This window comes from Agelaius tricolor, unplaced genomic scaffold (genome assembly GCF_023055355.1).
Source record: "Agelaius tricolor isolate 1412-34295 unplaced genomic scaffold, bAgeTri1.0.p SCAF_12, whole genome shotgun sequence".
Lineage (NCBI taxonomy): Eukaryota > Metazoa > Chordata > Aves > Passeriformes > Icteridae > Agelaius > Agelaius tricolor.
In genome coordinates this window covers 22447865-22469137 of record NW_027269272.1, presented here as the reverse complement: position 1 = coordinate 22469137, position 21273 = coordinate 22447865, and the positions used below count along the sequence as shown (strand labels likewise).

The following is a 21273-nucleotide window of genomic DNA, read 5'->3' as shown; positions in this document are numbered from 1 at the left end:
TCAGGTGTGCAATTTTGCATGCTAATCTCACAAGGGGCAGAAGTTGGTATTAAAACCTGTGACTTTACACCTGAATTTGGCTAATAATAGTGGGTTTAGTATCTGACGTCTGTTACATATATATATTCTAACATACCGGCAAATATTTTTTAAGATGTGTATGGGCTGTATTTTGCTTTTTAATAAAGCAACCTGACCTGAAATGATTAATGATGGAAACCCACATCATCTTGATTTACCTTAATGGGAAGATTCATCAAATGTAAGGTTTTGGGAAACACGAGGGATATTGCTGCAGTATTTAATATCCTAACTGAAAAGGGCAGGTACCAATGATTCAGTACAAATTTTCTAGAATCAAACTCCAAGTTAGCCAGTTAAGTTAAAGAATTGCTAAATTAAAATAGTTTTGAATAGTCTAACTAAAACTCGTTCCTCTTTCCACTACCTGGTTACTTTTGGCACTGAGAGAGTTGTCATTTGCACTGACATTTCATGTAAAAGTGAGACACAAATCCCACTAAAATTCAACTGTGTTTCATTTGGAAATACCAGCCTGGCCCTCCAATGATCAGAAAGCTTTCTGTCCCACAGTTTCCATTTCCAGCATTCAAAAATAAAATTAAAAAGCAACACATTTATTTGTAATGCTTTAAAAGTAATAATTATCAAAAAGTAAAAAACATAGAGTTTAGTTTCCTTTTAACTGATCCCACTTTTGCCATATTTTGCAATCTCTAGGCTTTTGAAAGAGTCTAAGAAAGAGGATAATGTTTCAAGTGTCATCCCTAATTATGAAATAAATCCACAAGGAAAACAAATTACATCATGCTTTTATCTCTGTGTATATAACTGATGTAATAGGAAGACCCATCCCTTGTAAACATCTCCCTGTGCCAGTTTGCCAGGATCCAGGGTGGGTGCACAGTGTTCTGAGTGCATGCGCACACTTTCTACACTATTTTCATTCGTTCTTGCTTAGCTATTGTACTAGTTTTTTAACAGGAATTGTTAAAGCCCTCAGAATGATCCCAGAGGATCCTTTGGGTGCTGCCACAAACACAAATAAATGTCAGCCCTGTGCTGTGCAGCGAGCAGTCCCGTGGTCACAGTGCTGAGCTGGGAGGGAGAAGCGCCCACACAGTTCCCACCTCAGCTATGGACTGTCCTGGACCTCTGTGCCTCCAGTGCCACATCAAAGAGCAGGAATTCAGCTCCCTTTTCCTCCACCGTCTGTCTCTGTCCCCTCTGAGGCTTTGCAGGCCCTCCCTGTGTGTTTGTGCTCAGCACAAAGCACCTCCACCTCTGGGTTTAGCCCATGCTCAGCCTGAGTGCTGCCTTAGTGGCACACAGAGTGTCTCCCCTTGCCCACAGCCATTCCAAGGGGAACAAGATGAGCTTTTGTTATGAACCCAGCTTTGTTCCTGAAGGATTGAGTTTGCCAGCACTAAGCCTTGACTACTGCCTGAGAACAGTGTGTTTAAAAAAAAGAGTGACTTGCTGCTCACCATTTTACCAATCAGTGGCTCCAGAACGGGCAGGTCTGTGTCTCCCAGCCAGTGTGAAGGCATGCAACACAAACTCTGCTGGCTGACACACACTGTATAAATAGAGTTATTTTCCTTTCTTTAGGCAATGTATCGTTCTCAATCCAGTTTTAGGATTACACTCTAATCTCAGTCTCTGAGCAGTCTGTGCCCACATATCTAGGATTAGAATTCAGCCCCACAGCCTCTCCAATGGCACCTTACTCCAATTAAGACATATTTCATGCTCCTATATGATGTAATGCCAGCATAATTGCTTTTTTCCTTTCCAAAAGTTATTTATTTTGCTGACTGTGGATTCTGGAACAATTACAATCTCTAGTTTTATGACCCTCAGCATAGATTCAGAGCAAGAACCCTTGATCCAATAACTAATAACATTAAGATTATTATAAATATTGGAATATTTATCTATTTTTTAAAACAGTACCTCATTTCTAAAGCAATCAGGTCAGGTTTTTCTAAAAGGGAAGCCAATGAAAATGCAAATGAGATTATGTATGTCTTCATTCACAGGTTTCTCTTATAAGCATGAATACATGTTCATATTGTGTGTTTGACTGATTTAGCAGATACAAATTTACCTGAGCATTTTAAACAATAATCAGCTTCTTCCAGTTTGTGGAGACACTGCTGTAGTTCACTAAACATGGACTTTAAAGAATAATTCCACATGTTTGATGTAAATAAAAGCAGTATTTGCAAATGAAATCTCAATGCATTTAACTAAAAAACAAGTCTTCCAACAAGTCTATATTATATATTACTAAACCATATTTTGCCAATGCAATTGATATCATCAACACATAGACTGCTATAGACATTTTGAAATTGTTGCATGATTAGATTTGCAAATGCTCCTGGTTCATAAAGTTCGTGTCTTGCCACTTCTCATCTAATAAATTGAGACAGAATTAGTCCTGGGTGAGTGGTTCTGCCTGCTGTCAAGAAGGGTTTGCTAAGGGTAAGACTCTAAAGGCAGAGATTAACTTGTCTTCATCCCTGTAATGTGCTGTACAGCCAGGATTTGTGCAATAGGATCAGAGCAGAGCCATATATGAATCTAACGCTGGACAGCTGGTGTGTATGAATTTATATGAACCCTGATGCCAGATTTTGAGCTCCTCTCAAATCCCAGCTAATAAATGTATCAGAAGTGTACTTTCCCTGTTCCCTCACAGATCCTCCTCAGCTGGTGTGGTTTCTAGTATGTGACTTGTTATGAAAATAGTATGAACCTAAACTACCCTAAATTTGACCTGCAGGTCAGAACCTCAGCTAAGTAACTGAAAAAGATGTTGTTCCAAATGGACTAACATGGATTAGTCAGGTTCAGTACTTCCTCCTGACACAGAGTTACATCCAAATCTTTATATTAGGTTATTAAGCTATTTATCCCACCTGATCATTTCAATACTTCACTAACAGGAAATTCAGGGAAATAAAGAAGTAATTTAATACAGATAACACACACACATACAAAACATGTCCTTTAAACTAAGTTCGAACCATATGGATATTTTGCCATTCAATTGCAGAAAGATTAGAATTCTGGTGGAAATAACATCTCAGCTTTACATCACAAATACCACAGTTATTTTTATGTATCTGAGAAGAAATTCAAGACAAGTTAGATAGAATTGATTGGCACACTAATGAAAAAATGAGAATGATTTCATGAAGCAGCTCCAGTGAAAACATCACAAAGGAATCAAACCTTCCTTTTGGCTTATGATGATTCAAAACTTGGGTCAGTGGAAGCAGTAAGCTACAGCTTTAGTGGAAGAAGATCTCAAAGAACTTTTAAATCATATTATTCCATGAGTTTTTCAATACTAGATCTTTTCCTTGTGAAACCAAAAGACCACATTGTCTACCCCTTTGCAAGGATAAGTTGTTTATCTGATACACATTGTCTGAAATGGTGGCCTTTGAATCTTGATCATCTGGTGGATAATAATTATCAGTAAATATGGATCACTTTGCTGGGGATGCTGCTGTTATCAGTACCCTACATTTTGGGGAAAATGCCAACATTTGAAAGAAAACCTCATATTTAAATAGAAGTTTTAAAGAAAGTTGTTACATAGTTTCTGCTTAATCTCAGAAAGGAGGCAGTGTTAGACTGCCTGTCAACAGCCACTGGATCATCCTTCACATCCAACACAAAATCCAGACTTATTTTGGGAACAACAGACTACACAGAGCACACCACAGTGATACTGGTGCTACTGGTTTCTAACCACTTATTGCTGCTTGCTTTTGGATGGATGCCTGTCAGAACAGGCAGGGTATATGAGATCCCACAGGAGGGATTTGGGCCAGAACAGATGGCTCTTTTCCCACCAGGTTTTCCATGATTCTACAATTTAAAGTTGCATCCTATAATTTCAGTCACCAGTGTGATTTTAGGGGGAAGCATAGAAGTTCTGGAAGGCCTGATGAAGAAAGTGTCTTTTACTTGTGTGTCTTTTTCCCACAAAGGGACATTTCTCTGGAAAAGAAACCACATTCATGACTTTGATTTAAACAGGAAACTGGCACATTCTAGCAGTTCCTAAATGCAAAAGTGGTACAACGTGTCAATCATCTGAGAGACAAAAATGTGTCAGTATTAAAACTCGCTATTAATTTTATTTTTTCCCTTATTTACTAGAATAAAAAGGTTAAAGCTTCCTGGGTCTTTTTTTCCATTATGCTATCTGAACCTCTAATGGTTTCTTTGCACCTTCACAGAATCACAGAACAGTTTGGAATGGAAGGGACCTTTAAGGCCATCTAGTCCAATGCCCCTGCAATAAGCACTGACATCTTCAGGTAGACCAGGTTTCTCCAGAAAAAAAGGGCCAGATAAAGGCCAAAGGCCAGGCAGTAAGAAGGGCAGCATGAAGTTTAACATTGCAGTTTGTTTTGCAGATTATTCAATACAGAGTCTCTATCCAAAACCAAAAAACACCTAAATGGCTCACTGAACAATATGGTATGGCAAATACCATCATCCCAGTTACCTATTTTTTTGAGCTGTTGAAAAGTTTAGTCCAGCACTAAATCGCTTTAGTCCTGAGCTTTAAAATGCTTTAGCAGCTCAGAAGCACTTTGGCAGCTCAAATGCTCTTCATGAGGCACCCAGCAGCCTAAATCGCTTTAAGTCTAAAGTGTCCTAAAAAAAAAGCCAATGGAAACATGTTCAGATACAAATGTCAAGAACAAAGGCCATGGTGCTAGTCTGGGATTTGACAGACTTGTCTGTTGCCAGGAAGACCTGAGTCTTGGCCAGCACAAAATCCAACATCTACTCTTACAAATGTTAAGCACTTTTTATTTTGAGGGAACACCGCTGGTATAGTCCAAGTTCAGCCTCTACTTTCAGTGTAAACTGAAATTACTCACTTGTTAGCTTTTGGTAAACTCATTCTGAGACCAAGCATCTCCCTCACACCACAGAAATGGTAAATTTCTTAGGCACATGAATTAGATTGATATCTATCACTTAAATTATTTTAAACTCGTCAATAGGTCAAAGGCAATAAACAAAGTTATAATGATACATCTAATTTATAAATGGCTTGGGTGATGAAACACAGGACTTCACTTTTATCTCATTTTTGGATAAGGAACGTTGTTTCTGTCTTTGCATTTCCCTCACTGCTACCTCTACCAAATGCTGGCTGAACTCCTGGAGCTGTAACTCTCTATCTGCAGGATGAGAACACTTCAGCAGTACATTTTTCTTCTTTCAGAAGACAGAAAGAATCCACTTCATCAGAGCTAAATGGGGATGGAAATTCAACTCTTTACTTAAAAAAAAATTTAAATCTAATCATTTGCTGTGCAAGTCTAGTGTGAGATGAATGTGCAGATGCTCCTGATGCTGCCTTTGGAGCCAGCCTGCTCCTTCTGCCAACTCCTCAACTCAAAGCATTCCATACAGGATAGCTTTTTAACATCTTGGCTCTGGGTTACAGGACTTGCTTCCTTTACAATTATTAATTATGCATATATTGATTACATATATTAATTTAATAATTAATATAAACATATAATTAATCTGAGAGTTACTGGTTTTATCACTGTTTTCATCACTACAAAGCATGTTCTTTTACCTTTTTAACTTCAATTTGGCAGCCTTAAGGGGCTGATGTCATTTGGAACAGATAATTTCTACAATTTATTTCCATCTGCTTCACTTAGTTTACAGTAGACAGGGCTCCAAACTGCTACAATTCTGAAATTAAACCAAAGACACCTGCCTTCCTAAGTATGAGCACATCACTGCTCTCAGACACACCAGGGGCTAAAGGAAAAGGCTTCTTTTGAGCAGGTGTGATTTTCCAGCATCCTGATTTTCCTTGCATTGTAGGATCCAACAAGTCAGTGTAAGCAAGGGCAATATTTGCCTTGTCCTGAAAACTGGAAATTTCTACATGGAAAACAACCCATGGGCGTGGAAGGATCCAGCTGTGACCTGCTCAGCTGGGAAACAACCTGCATAACCTTCTCTGCTTCTCATTGTTGAATGTCTTATTCCTCTCTTTGGTGCTGCTGCTTTGGTTCTTTCCAGCAGCAGAGTTGTTGCTGTCTCCCTGCAGCATGACTCCCCGGGAGCACATGAGGAAGATGTCCATGCTGGGGGAACAGGGATCCCTGGAGGAAAAGCACCTGTACCGGCTGGCAGGCGGCATGGCAGCAGGAGGTGAGCAGCAAGGAACCCCACTGACTGTGGCTACAGCATTGCTGGCATCTACCACCTACAAGAAACAGCCAGCAGAGCATTTGATGTCTTTAAAAGGTTCTTTCAAATTTATCTTAGGAGTAACTGCAGAAGTATTTGGTTAAGGTAATTAAAATTAACACAGAGGGCTCTTGGAATTCAGTATTTGATTAAGAGATGTTGAGCATCTCTTAAGACAAGTAAATGGTACACAAGAACTCAGAACAAAACCCACAGCTGGACATTATGATGTTCTGGTTCACCATTGGGCTTTTTTTTCTAGAGCTGCTTTCTCATGACAATGCAGGTTCCACCTAGTATGATTTTTCTCAACATGAACCCATATTAGAAATTAAAACCCTCTCAAGCAGAGAACTGAACATCCATGGCTATCTTCTGTTTCACAGTATTATGTAAATTATTATTCATTGTAATTTGTCCTTTGATACACTTGACTGAGCACATCCTATTTATTTTTACTGCAGTTTGATTGAATAAATCTACATTATTTAAACAAAGTCGTTCAGGTGCCAGTGAAAACATGTTTTCTGTTGCTGCTATTAAAAAAGGTGTGAATTGCACTAGAGGAAACAAAACAAAACATTTTTTTTTCTGGTAAGGTTATACCGCAGCCAGAATCACTTCCTAACCTACCCCTCTGAGAGCAGAACCGTGTGTGCTTTGCAGAACTGCGGCAGCGGCAGGAGATGCTGATGAGGAACCAGCTGATGGCAGTAAACCCGCAGCTGATGGGGCCGGGCCAGCAGAGGATGCAGGCGATCCCCGCCCAGTTTGAGCCGCGACTGGTGGACAGGTACCGGGCACCGGTTTCTGTTCCAGCACTGCAGTTAATCACTGTGTGTGCTGTCCCCGAGGTTGTAAAGACCTTTGGTTATTCTTAACTAAACGATATCCTCTGCATATCTGAATGGGTTTTCTTCCTCTCAGAGATCTGCTACCTTCAACTGAAATGATGGCCTCAGCTGACCCCAGACAAATCCACATAGCATCCCACCTGGGACCCACAGTCCCACAGCACCCCAACATGCCAAACCTGCTGTCCAACCGTGTCTACCCAGGCCCAGGTAACAAAGCACCCTCTGCATCCTGAAAAGTGGGACCATGTGGATCAGAAAGCCAGCTGTACCTGCTAGTTTTCCATAGGTTTATTGGTAGAGTCAATAACAGTTTATTTTATTTAGAAGTCTCACTAAAAGGAGGCAGCCTGTGCCAGTTTAGGTCTAAGCATGTCGATTTTATCCTTTGTTAAATACAGTTCTCAGTCTTTTGCATGTTTTTGTTCCCTCCTTTTATTTTTGTATTTTCTAAGCACTTTAACACCCAAACAAAAGGCTATAGCTAAAAAAATAGCTCCTCATCAACACTTTTACACTACAGTTTACTCTTGCTCCTATATGAGTATTGGCTGCTTTATACTGATCATATTCTCTAATGATAATACCACATGCCACTTAATTCATGTAGGGCAAATACAAGTCCTTTCAAATAAAGGCTCAAAATTAGAGGGCACAACTCCAAGGGGAAGGCTGGACATCACAACAATGGCATTCATGTCATGCTGCACAAAAATTTACATTTTACTTTATACATAATGAGCTCAAGAGTTTTTCTTTGAGATGAGTGAATGTATTTTCAATGTCGGATCAATACACCGAGAAAAATTTCTGATTTCCCCTTCTTTCCCTGCCTTAACATGGATCTCAGGAGGAAATGTAATTTAAAATTACACAGCCTCCAGGCAAAGCAGTCCTGAAGGAGCAGGTTTGCTTTGCTCAACTGAGAGCTATTATTTTCTGGGCAGTTATATGTACTTCAAAGGCATATGGCACCAAATAAAACCACCCTTTGTGGTTAATGGCAGGTATTCCTAACTACAGATCTGATGCTTAAAACACCTGATGATGGACTTCATGTTCTTTCTACATATTGCCACCAAAACAATGACAACAAATAGGATTTAATTTGAAATCCTATCAATTTCCTGGTGAAGCCCACAGTTGAAGATTTACAAAGTTTTTAAAAGTGTCTCTGCACTGCTTTAGGGGTTGTGCATTTGCATGAGGAAACCAATGAATTTTAAAGATTTTTTTATTCCACTTCCTTCTAAGGATACAGCTTTCTGCAGCCAGAATCCATGGAAGCTGTGGCCAGAAGACAAGAACTGGTTCAAAAGCAAAATATTGCCAGGTAATCAATAGCAAGCTTTGCTCTGAGGTGCATGCCAGGATTAAAGCAGCAAAGTGATTGAGATTGTTTTTCAAGTCGCCCAAAGAAGCAGAGGGCCCTTATCAATTAAGGCCTGAAGCTACTACTTTCTGCTCACCTTATTTTGCTTTTATTCTTAAAATGATGTAACAAAAATAAACAAACCCCTCGGCTTGGTTAAGGAAAAGAACAAGCCACAGCCCTTGAAGTGCAGATCCAAGCATCCTGAAGTTACAAAAGTTCAGAAACAAATTCAAACTTTGCAGCTGTGTGATATCACACACAACACTTCAGGCCTGTAGCTGGGCCCTTGGGACAAGCAGCTGTGTCTCCACCCAAGCAGGGTGGGCAGCTTTCCTAGTTTGACCAAAGAGTTGGAATAGCAGAGTGACTGTAGAAAGTCCAGTTATTTGTACCAGTTTCAGTGTAGTCTGTAGCTGGTTAAAAGACCAGCAGTGCCCTTCCTCATGGCCTCACCATTTCCACAGAGGAGCTCTAACCTCAGCCACTCCTGCACTGAGCTACACTACTCAGTGGAAGTGTCCCTCACACAGTGAGAGTAAGAGCAAAGAACAGCCAAGTTCTGTACATTCATCTGAAAAAAAAATTATGATGGAAGTGTTTTGAGCTCTTTAGTCAGCAAAGCTTGATTACTAAACTCCTCCAAGCACAAGATTTGCATCAGCAATGCATTTCCCATAGCTCTTGCCACTTGGCAAAAACCCTGAGAAAAACAAATGAAACAACAAGCAGCAAACATGGCCATGTCATACACCCACAGCCACATCAGAGCTGGTCCTACCTGTTCAAGCTCTTCCCTCAGCCCACTAAACAGCAAAACTCCGACATGAAACAGCTCACCTACAACTTAAAAACTTTTTACCCCAGCTTTCTGCCACTTTAACAATTTCCACTGTGTTCACACAGCTCTCTGAACCACAGGCCCCCTTTAGGGCTGCACTTGCTCCTTTCAGCTCTTCCAGAAACCCCATGCTGACAATCTCCTGCACTTGGTGCAGCTGTGTTGCTGAGCACCTGGGTTCAAATTCTTGTTCTCCAAGGGACTCTGCCTCATCCCAAAGCTCTTTTTGCTGGTCCTGACAGGAACACACTATCTCAGCTGGAGGAGGAGGCAGGAATGTAATGCTTTCTGCTGCTTATTGTCACCTCAAAAGCTGGGTGGGAGTAATGACAATCGGCAAAACGTACAAGGACACGGTACATAGACAAAACACTTCCTCTGTATCTCTGAAAGCAGAAAGTCAATGAGTTGGAGGTTGTTTCAAAGATTAAAAGAAGACAGAGAAAAAGCCCTGAATGGTGTGATCAAATAATTCCTCCTCATACCAAAAATCTGTATAGATAGCTTTTGCCCAAATTGTTTTCCTGACAAATTTACACTCTCCTGAAGATCAGGCTCTCTGTGACCTGTTATACTCATCGCAGTGTTAAGAAAGCTATCTTAATGCACTTTAAAGTGCTTTACTTCACAGGCTCTTTTCCAAAGATGCAGAAATCCCACTGAAAGCTCCTCAAAGCTCCTCTAGGAGCTTTACCTTTCTGTTTGATCACTGGCCTGGCTCCAGAGAAAGGTGATGCCAGCAAAGGTTGCTACAGCAGAGACAAATACTATTATTACAAATACAATACAAATACTTGTAATCTTTGTATCCCACTGGCAAGCCCTCCCATCCACTATGACAGGAGCAGGAAGCTGGCACAGACTCTGGAGCATTCATCCAGAAGGAAGGAGATCAGTTGAACACTTCCCACCAGGATCTCACCCTTTCACACTCTCAGGCACCATGCTCAGGTGCCAGGCACTGTGGAGGGTTACTCAAGAGACTTAGCATTAGCTTATTCTGAATAGATGCATAGGTTCCATAGATAATGTCATTCTTGTTCTTTATAATTTACAATATCACTGGGATTCTGCAGTTTTTGGTACAAATTTCTGATAATATAAATCAATTATTTTCTTTAGTCTTCAACCCCTAGACTCTGGAGACTATTTTCCAAATGTGAATATAGTCCTCATGTCTGGATTGCCAATATGTAAATAACACTTTTTTGTCTGAAGTGTTTTCCAGAGCCATGACATGGAAGATGTGTTTTCCCTTTCTTTTAGCTTACTATCTGTATCTGACAGCACATTAAATACAGCCAGGTTTGCCATTCCATCTGCAGTTTGCACCCTCTCACACACAGCAATATAGAGGAGAGACAGAACAAGCAGTACTCTTGCCCATTCATTTATCTGAGTTTTATTCTGCTGCTGAAATAAAATAAGGTGATGAAGGAACCGAGCTGCCCTAACTGCTCATGCTCTGTGTGTCTCTTAGAATGGAAATGGAGATGAGTGCTATTTTTCAGCAAAAGGAAATGGAGAAAGCCCATCGGAAAGGACTCCTGGGCCTGGAAGCCCCTTTCCTTTACCACGGGATGCCAGCGAGTCCCATTGCTTTCCGTGGCAGGCACAGACTCCCCGAAGGGCACCTTGCCAACGACCTGTACGTCCACAGGACCACCCTGGACGAGATCCATGGCAACAGCATGCTGATGGCAGGCAGCCCCTATCCGCCGGTCACCACCCTGCAAAGGGAGAGGGGGCGCCGCCCAGGGAGGAGAGCTGGAAATCACAAAACTGCCGAGGGCAGCGCCAACGGCACAAAGAACCAGGCAGACGACAAATCCACCGACTCTGCCTCAGCTGCAGTGGATGAGGAGAAAGAGGACAAGAAGGAAGTAGAGGTGGAGACACCAAACAAACATGAGCAGAGCAAAAACCAGACTGAGCCAGCAGTAGTTGCCAAGAACTGCAAAGAGTTTGAACAAGGCTTGAGAAAAAACTGTGCTACTCATGACATTCCTACTGAAAGCACCAGCTGCAGCAACACAAACGAGAAGGAAGCCAACAGCTCCTGTGCTGCTTTTGATGACAAGTACCTGTACCCTTCTGCAATCCCATTCTCAGCATTACCATATGGATTTCCAGTGCCCAACAACCCATTGCTACCTTCAGGTTTGTCAGTTCTCCAAATCAGAGTCATATGTTGATATAATCTGGTTTTATTGATTTGGTCTCTCAATTCTTCCCTCTGTTTTAAGTGAATTTTTGGTAGTCATTGCAACTAAAAGTAGAATTCTAATGCTGCAAACAGTAATATCTGTATTCAGTTCATGTCTTAAAAAGGAATTTCAATTTAAAAAAACAAAATTGCTGAATGAAGTTGTGAGCTAGCCTGTCTTTTCAGCCCACAACTATTCTCTATGTCCTAACTCACAGTAGGCACCACAGACTAGCAAAGACTTGGATCTGTTCTACTGAAATATTAGTCAAATTATAGTAACAGTAAAGTCCAAAGAAGAAAAAGCACTGAATAATGCACCCATTAGAGGAAGTCCTGCAGCATGATTTGTATGTGTAGTGACTGGTAGGTACAGTGCCAGCAGTAAACAAAAGAAGACACATAAAAAACCCCTTCAGAACCAGATTCTTCTCATTACCTGGTGATTTTTTGTCTAGGACTCCTGTATCTGCAAGTGGCAACACCCTGCTGTTAATACATTAGGTTCTGAAAAGGTGTAAAAATTATCATGACAACAATAATTTCCTCCTCATTTGCCAGCAAAATTTTTCCAATATAACTTCTGTGTTTCCTCCTAAAAAGGAGCCCATGGCCTGATCCTGAATGGAGAAGACATTTCTTCTGTTGAAGACATTCGCAAGTGGACAGTTGATGATGTGCACAACTTCATTGTCAGCCTCCCAGGCTGCTCAGATTATGCCCAGGTGATTATAAACATTCACCACATTTTCAGGTCTTTAGGACTATCTAGATTTAAATGTCAGGAAGGAAATGTAAATGTAGGAGGGTAGTTGATTGTCCCTAAAATTACGAGTATAGTTTTCTTTGTGCAGTTAGAAGATAAATACAAAGATAAAGCAATAAAATTATTATTTCTTCTTTTTATTGTTTATACCTCAGGGTTAAGTATGAAAAATAACAACCAAAGTCAATTTTAGCACACTATGATGTGTTTTATCATTTCATCAGATATTTAAAGACCATGCTATTGATGGAGAAACCCTTCCACTGCTAACAGAGGAACATCTCCTGGATACAATGGGATTAAAACTCGGACCAGCATTAAAAATCCGCTCTCAGGTATGATCATTAAATGTATGCCAAGATGGTGAGTCACAGAGGCATGGAAGTGCCAGAAGATGGCAGGAGGGAATTTTTGCAAACTAAAGCACTTTTTTTTCACTGGTAAATGCCACAATATTGGGAGAAAATAAATCACTCCAGCAAAGTTTTCTTTTGCTTCCTTGCATGTTACCATGGCACACAGAGAGACAGTAAGGAATATGACATTTTTCAGTAACAGACTCTCCCTTGCTGTTTGCAGTTTTCTGCCCTTAATTTCATCCACTAATATAAACTCTCTCTGTGTTTCTATTGTTGCTCGTTCTTTTTCTTTTTCTTAACCCCTTGTACTCTCTCACTCTTCCCTCATTCCAACCACCTGCCCCACTCCTGGCTGGAAGTTTGCCTCCCCTCTGCCCCTGGGTGCTGCAGCACCCTGGGAGCAGGAGGATCCTGCTGGTGGGCCCAACAGCCCTAAGCTGGGTATTGACAAGCTCCTTCCACAACCTGGGCCTAGAAAAATATAAGAGAGTGAAAATGGAAAAGATTTTTTTCACAAGAATTTGCTAACCTTTGGCATGCCTGGGATGTCCCTGGTGCTGCTGCACCAGAGTCAGGCCTGATGTTTAATGGCTCTAACAGCAAGAAGTAATTGCTGCAATCGTGCCTTTGTCTTTAAAGGTGTCCCGACGTCTGGGCAATGTGTTCTACATGATGAATGTCCCTCTGTCCGTGCCCCTGCCTCCTGCTGCAGGGAAACCCTCAGAGCAGCCTTCTGACATGGCCTCCCCTCTGCACTGCAACAGCAGCGGTGACACCCTGGACAGTCCCTGCTCCCAGGACCCAGAAACCTCCCAAGCAGTGGAACAGATGGTTTCAGAAAGCAGGGAAAATCCATGTGACACAGCTGGATCCCAGGCTGACTTCCAGATGATTGCTTTCCAGAAAAGTTGAGCTAAATCCAGGACATAACATGTTTTTAATAATCCAGGAACCTCTAGTTACAAAGTGTTTAAGAAGAAGCTACAGCCTGAAACCTCTGTAAGGCTGGGGCTGAAGGAAATAAGTTGCCAATGCAGCCTACAAGTGTTGTATCTGAAAGGCATTCAGAAGTGCAGCTATAGGTTAGTGCAATTACTTTCAAGTGCAATTCATTGAAAAGAATACCAATAGAGTTAACAGGTAAATTGAATTTTTCATTGAAGTCCAGGGTTATCACTGAAAGATGTCAGAGACTCAGAGTGCACTGTATGTTGTACAATGTGTTCCAGTGGGCAGCTGAGAAACTGCTGAGAAAGGTCACAGCTTCCAAACATATCTGACTTCTGCTTCTGTTGAACAAAATTTATACAGAACGTTCATATGGAATTCATTGGGACAGTATGGAACTGCCTACAGAATATAGACAAATATACCCCAGACTCAGCAGTTTGAGTTAATCCATTGCTGCTCCAGAGCTAAGCCTTTTGAAGTGCCTGGCAAGGGTATACAGTTTGTAAAGATACACAGATTGAACATGAAAATACCATGTGTGACAGCAATTTTAATTATTCCAAAGCACTCTTATCACCAAGGCTGGAATTTGCTTTTCGTGACTGCAAGCTGAGGTGAGTCACCAGCCTCAGCCACCAAGGCCAGTCACTGGGACAGTGACACTGCTCAAAGCCACCTGGCTCCTGCCAGCCTCTGCCAGAGCACCCTTCCCATCGGCTCACCTGGGTGAGCATGGAAAGCCCTTCCCTCAGCAGCACCTTCAGTGTTCTTCACTTTGAGAGAGGCCATCAGTTTAGCCTGAGAGCTCCCTGTTCTCTGGAAGAATATGGTTTCCTCTCACCTCTGCTACTGATGAGTCATTATCTCACAGCAAAGAAGGACATGAAATAGAGCTTTTAGCTAAGGACAAATCCTCAGCATTTATTGTGATTCCTGTTGTGACCTATCCTTGCTCCCTTTTTAGGGGTTTGGTCCTACACTGGTTTTCCATGCAGACTTTGGAAGTTGGTACACTTCCACTCTCTTCCCTCAAGAACTCTTCTTTACTCCAGAGGACACACAAATATCTTTGACAAAATCTAGTTCTGAAATAAAGGGTTGGTAGATTGTGGACCTGCTGTATGTTGCTACTTTAGATTCTCTTGCCTTAGTTTAGTTTGTGTGGCCTCAAGTACTGAAACTCCAAGAGGTATGAAGCTGTTTAGATGGTGAGTGGCTAAACACAAGGAGGGGAATTATTTCCATATTCTATTTTTTTTACTTTAGCCAGAGAGAAATTGTTTTATGTCTGTGTTATATTTGTGCACCAGATCATGTGTGATGTTTGCAACAGCAGCCTTAGATGTCCATCTTATCATGCTGTCCAGACTTTGCAGCCTTTGGAGAAATGGCAAATATCTATATTCTTTTTAGCATATGAAAACAATTTCTAACTTATCTTTTGTACAATTGACAATCATGCTGACAATGTCACTTATCTGATTAAACAGAGGTAATGACTTGGTTTTCTAATGGCATCCTACCTCCTCTCTGTGTGAAATATTCGACTCAATCCACATGAGAACTTCTCCACCCTGGGAGAGGAATCTCTGACACTGTTCAGGGGAATCAGGCCAGGAGATGTCGCTGCAAAGCCACTCGGTCACCCGCTGTCCCTCTGAAGGGAAACGCAGCACACCTGAAGTACCAGGGACGTGTTAAGGGCAACGATATGAAGAAACTTTACTTGTTTTTCTAAAGTCACAGCAGAAAATATTGACTTCAACTCCCATATGCCAGGGAGGAAGGATTGAAATGTGGTTCTGAAGGGTGTGATTATTTTTGTAAATGGGCCAGACATGAACAATGCCAAAAAGTGAGCAAGTTGGGATGAAGTTTGCAGTCTTGCATTACTTCTGCAATTAAAAAAAAAAACAAAAAACACACCAAACATACGATCCTTTGCACATACTGCCCAAAATGACAAAAGGAATTACTTCATAGCTTCCTGTACTGGGGGAGATGTGCTGCAGCAGCCAAAATGCAATAAGCCCTGAACAGTAAACAGCTGTGAAGTGAAATAGGAAGGAAAGGGATTTGCCTAAACAGACATAATTCTATTTCTAATGGAGGAAATACCACTGGTAATGAATGTTTCCTCCCCTACAAACACTTCAGAGAGAATGAAAATAAAAGGTAAAAATAATTAAAAAGTACACAGAATCAGTAGACAGACCAGTATTTCCAGAGGTTGATGTGTTTTCAGGAATTGTGTTTATAAGTAAACATTGAAGCCTTACTGATTCTCATGTTCTTTTTGGACATTTATTGTTTATTCCAGCTGCAAGGGGGTTCAGGTGGCAATCACAAGTACCTAAAAAAGCTAGCAGAACTCTGCTTCCTAATACCTTTCTGGTGCCTGTGCCACCACTGCATTAATTTTTTCTGCAATGCAACTAAAATCACAATGGGATGGAGATGATATGTTTTAATACATGTTGCATCATTAGAAATGTTTCATTTAACATCTATTGCTGTATTAGTCCAGAGCAGTGAGGCAGTTAACAGAGAAGAGAATGTTTTGAAGAGGTATTGTAGAAGTTCCTGATTTTGTCAGTATCTACAGTAAATGTCTGGGCTCCTAGGGATAGAGACTTCAATTTAATTTTTTTTTTTTTTAATAGTGCCAATGTTAAAGACAAGATTAATAAAAAGGTATAACAAACATATTGCAAATTGGTCCTGTATCATAAAAACAGATTTAGAAAATTCCTGAAGAGGAAGAAATGGCTTGTCTTTCCTACAACAATCTGGGTTTCTGGTCTCATGTAGGTTGCAGATGATTATGATGTGGAATACAACTCACATGGACCTAAATAGATAATTCTCTGATCAATTTCCCAGGTGAATAATTTCTAAAATATTCTATAATATTACAAAAGTCATGCAGAATTCTCACCAGGTCCAAGTCAGACAGTCACTTTAATCCAGCACACAAACAAAAGAACAGGCACATAGTTTCCCAAGGTGATGGTATTTCAAACTGACCCATGCCCATGCCACCAGCTACTTTATAAAAGTTTATATTCCAAGACTTTATACAATTGTGATTCTGCCAATGAACAGTTTTCAGAATGTTAAATTATCCTTTGAATGTGAAACAGAAAAAATAACCCACTCTGGTTTTTAAAATCAACTCTAGTTTTTAAACTCTCTAGAAATTCCTTGTATTTTCAATTTTCCAATTACCCTCATACAATGTTGATTGGTTGTGCAGTGTTTTGAGTCACCTTCAACATCAGAAATTTTACAGGAAAGCATCCAAAACTAGATACAGCTCTTGTTTTGGTACCTTGCCATGGTAATGTTCTACCCAAGCCCTTTATTATTCACTGGAAAATAACAAGTCTCCTTTATGAGGCTGAGTGTTCATGGAATTACAGAATGTTTTGAGTTGAAAGCGACCTTAAAGATCATCCAGTTCCAAACTCCAGTGTTCATCAGGGTTCAGCTGCCTCTGATGGTTGGTTTTGATTAGCTCTCCATGCTATAATAAATAGCTGTAGCTTTATTGCTATGGCAATTTCAGTATAATATTATTTGCTATATTGAGAGAAAAGCTCACCTCTCCTTTCTCCTTTGTTTAGGCTTTGGGGGGTTATTGCAGTTGCCAGGCTCCTCTCTTTCTTTGGGAAGGCTTTGCTCCCCCTATCACCTGTACTGAGGCCACAAGAATGACTCTGTTGATTTGGCCCTTATGCTGCCCTTTCCTTTGTCCATTCCCAAGTTTACCCAAGTCTGTTTTTTTCCAGACAGACATTAGTTCTGCTACTATTCCCAAACTCTTCCTGAACCACTAATTTCCCTGTGGATAAGGATGCAAATCTTTAATTCAGTCCAGAGTAAAGAAGAACCTGTTGTCTGTGTTATATGGAGAATCATGCAGTATTTTTCCCTACAGCACAGCAAAGGCTTGAAGAGACATTTTGATTTATCAAAATTTAAAACCACATACAGTGTCTGTGTGTGTGAATTACTGACATACAGATCAACCAACCAAAATGGCAAAACAGAAAAAGCACTACTGACCATGGGAAAAAAAGAAAGCACCAAACCAACCTGGTTCTTTGCTGCAGCCTTGGCTCATCAGCCAATCTTTGCTGATAATCTTTCTATTCCAAGGTTCTAACAGCTTTGCTGGAGGAGCAGCTGGGATTTGTGGGACTCCAGCAGTCCCTGAGCACTCTGCAGTGGAAGGTGCTCTGTAAAGCACTCACTGGCTTCCAGTTCAGCCTGTTAAATGGAGGGATGTAAACTCAAAACTTGCGTCCTTACATAAAAAAATATTTTTAACTCAAACACTTGCAATCATAACAACAAAATTATGATTTTATAAGACAATAACAGGTAGGTTTTTTAAGGCTATACCTTAAATATTGTAATTCTTATATTCTCCTCCTGCCACTGGCAAAAACAGATATAAGCTGGTTCTTCCAGAAAATATATAGATGTATTTTTCATTCAAGTGTCCATGTACATCCTCACTGACTCCAGCAGGGTCTGACTGACAGTGGTCTTTAGAAAGAGCTGATGTGCCAGCTCATATCAGGAGAGATGTATCCAGTTACTCACCAGTTACTGCTTAAATGAAATTATATTCTTACAGTGAACAAATCTGATATTAGAAATAGGTGCAAATTACAAAGAACCAGAGAAATTAGTTTTTAGTTCAATTAGAATTTTTGTCAGTTATATGTCTGGGCTGTACAGAAAGGAAAAGGAACTTGCAAGAGTGGAAGTATTTAAGAACTTTCTTAGTGAAAGATAATTATGGACATTTGTCTAATAAACCTTTGTTGTTCTGCTAAATTAAAAACAAAGTGGCTAACTAAATATTTATAAGCTTTTGAGATGGAAGTGACTCAGGATATGTCTACATTGGAATATGTTTCTGAGTTATGACTCACGTATTTGTGGGTGGATTTTATCTGAACCTTTCTTGACAGTATGTGATGCTGTGCAGTACAAAGCCCATATTCTTCATATTCTGAGCCCATTCAGTGTTGAAGCTGACTGGATGAAAAGGGAGGTCACTCCAGAGCCTGCAGCATGCTACCATCTGTAGACAATTGAGGAAAAGGCTCCTCACAGATTGCTGGGGAATTTCCTTCCTTTCCTTCTTTTCCTTCTTTTCCTTCCTTTCCTTCCTTTCCAAGGTGCATTCTCCCCTCCCTCCCCCAAATCCTTAAGGATAATCTGTGTGTCCAGAGGAGAAGCTCCTTGCAAGTTTGTTTGTTCAGAACTGACACTTGCTTTGCCTTTGAATGTCTCTCCAGTCTGTTTTGCAGAAGGCCCTGTAATTAGTGACATGCTTACCAGCAATTCCATTGCCAACACATGGCCTTGTCTTTCTGGTGTAGCTGTAGCTGTGGTAACCCCACATCATTTTCTGGATCCAGGATGATTGAACCCAAAGCAATTAGACATAGCACAAAGGCAAGAAAATTGACAGAAGTGAATATAAGGGTATAAGAAAATATGTACCACAAAGAGTAAAACCTAACTCAGTGTCCTGCCCCAGAGGCCAAGAGAAGGTACCTAAATTAGAGCACAGGAACAAAGCAATAACGAATTTAGGATAATTCCTTTATTTCCAGGGTTCTACCTCCTAGGCAAACAGAGGTGATGTCTATATTTAATGGTAGTTCATTAAGTATTTTTGTTCCATCAGTGTATCCAGCTGGTTTTTGAGCCAAGCTTCCAGCATCCATCCTGCTGTATTAGATCACACAGCTGGGGTGAAGAAGAGGGAAAAGGAGTTAATGAAATTCTGTTGGTTTGGCTTCAGTTGAAAGAGGAAACCACTCCACTTGTATGCAACATCCTTCTCAACAGTAATTCTGAATCTGTGATCATCACAATGGCAGTTGGCCTTTTATGGGCTGTGTCTTCACTGCCTAGTTCTGCAATGTTTCTTTTTGCAGCCTGCCCCACAGCTGAGACACACTAACATTAAACACAAGCTGTAAGAACCTTCACTTCCACTCCATGGCTTTCTTGGAATTCAGCCACTTGCTTCTCTCCTGCTCTGCCATTCTGATGACTGAAAGAATAAACTTGTTCCATGTGTGACTCAGTCATGATCTACTCTGTACTCCAGAGTGGTTAAAATTCACCATCCAGAGCCTTACACGTTCCCTTGCCCATTTTCCATCCCTCAGTCCTTTCTTAGAGATCTGCTTGAAGTCATGGGTTTGCTCCCTGTGCTGCTCCATGCCCAGCTGTCCTGGGAAGAGCTCCTGCAATTTACTGTTTCAAAAAGGTGAATTAAAATTTCTATAGGGAAAAAAAAAAAAGAGACATTAACCAGATATCCAAGGTGCTTTTCTGGCAGCAAATAGCTTGATGTACTGCAGATAACATACCATGCCAAAAAAAAACCCTGCAAAATGAATAGCTGAGCATTAAAGGTGGGTTTGTGAATCAGCAATAGATTCAAAGAGACAGAGGGCATAGAGGAGTAAGACCTAAGACTTTAAAAGAGCCCAAGAGTAGAAGTATGAGGGATGATGACCCATCAGGTGATTGCAGCCTTCAGGAGGAGGCCAGAGTGCATCTCCCATGGAGCAGGGAGAGTTTCACAGCTGAGGCTCTGTTTGTGCCTGTGCAGGGAGAGCAGAGGGGTCAGAGCTGCACCATGCCAAAGCCCTTACTGCAGCCATCGTGTAAGATTAGCATCTGTAAGTTACAGATGGCTAAAACTTCTTCTGCAAGAAAGCCTCCATGTCAGATGTGCTTTGTATTACTGTAAGTCAAGCACATGAAATCACTGTTAAAATTATTGCCAACTTAAAGCATGTATTTTTTAATAAATGCAGTCTGCCTGCTTTTTATGAGGCATTGTTTTATTGTAACCATAAAAACTTCAGTTCCCTCTACCTAGAAGTTCATCTTTTGAATTACACTTTTCCAGTTCACTTACTCTGCAGTCAGTCAGCTTAATTTGTAACTTGTATAGATTTTCTGCCCAGCAACAGCAAAAGGAAAACATTCAACAGAAAAAGATGTCGTACCAGAAAGAGCACAAAACCTGGCACTGAAACTGAGGGGCAAATATGCTGCTGGAAGCTTTTTTAGGTTCTTAGTTGCCCAGTTTTCAATCTGAGAGTTTCAAATCACAGGAACAGAAAGGGGCAACAAGGTTTGAGGGGACTGGACAAGACAATGCAGCACTGTACATACTTTTCCATCCCAAAGTGCCAGGGTGTGGTTTGGAAACAAGAGCCAGGATAAATGATTATACGCTTTGCTAACTCCAGTGACCTCATAGCACAAGTATGTGGGACAACCTCTGGCAAAAGGCCCTTCTGCTTTATATAGGTTGCTTTCTGAATCTAATTCTGTAAGGATATGGGGTCTGAGTATTGAGTTTGTTTAAATAAGTACCAGTTAACAAAGGTGCTGTATTGAGCATCTTTAAGGCTTTACAACCTATTTCAGTGTATCAAAACTTAAACAGATTTTTACAGCCAGAGCTGGAGCAAGGCCAAGGGCTGAGGGGGGAGAGGGGCTGAGGGGCTCTCAGTGGTGCCCTGTGACAGGACAAGGAGCAATGGCCATAAAGTAAAAGACGAGAAGTTCTACCTCAACATGAGGATTAATTTCT

At 40.8% G+C, this 21273-nt stretch overlaps 1 protein-coding gene across 1 annotated transcript; it reads left to right on the top strand.

The window, feature by feature from the left end:
* Positions 1–6137: 6137 nt before the first annotated feature.
* On the top strand, positions 6138–16328 carry SAMD7 (sterile alpha motif domain containing 7). Its single transcript, XM_071437062.1, has 8 exons — positions 6138–6240; positions 6946–7072; positions 7207–7343; positions 8388–8466; positions 10827–11506; positions 12156–12277; positions 12543–12653; positions 13317–16328. The coding sequence occupies exons 1-8, from the start codon at positions 6138–6140 to the stop codon at positions 13587–13589; spliced, it is 1632 nt and encodes a 543-aa protein (XP_071293163.1). The 3' UTR covers positions 13590–16328.
* The last annotated feature ends 4945 nt before the right edge of the window (positions 16329–21273 follow it).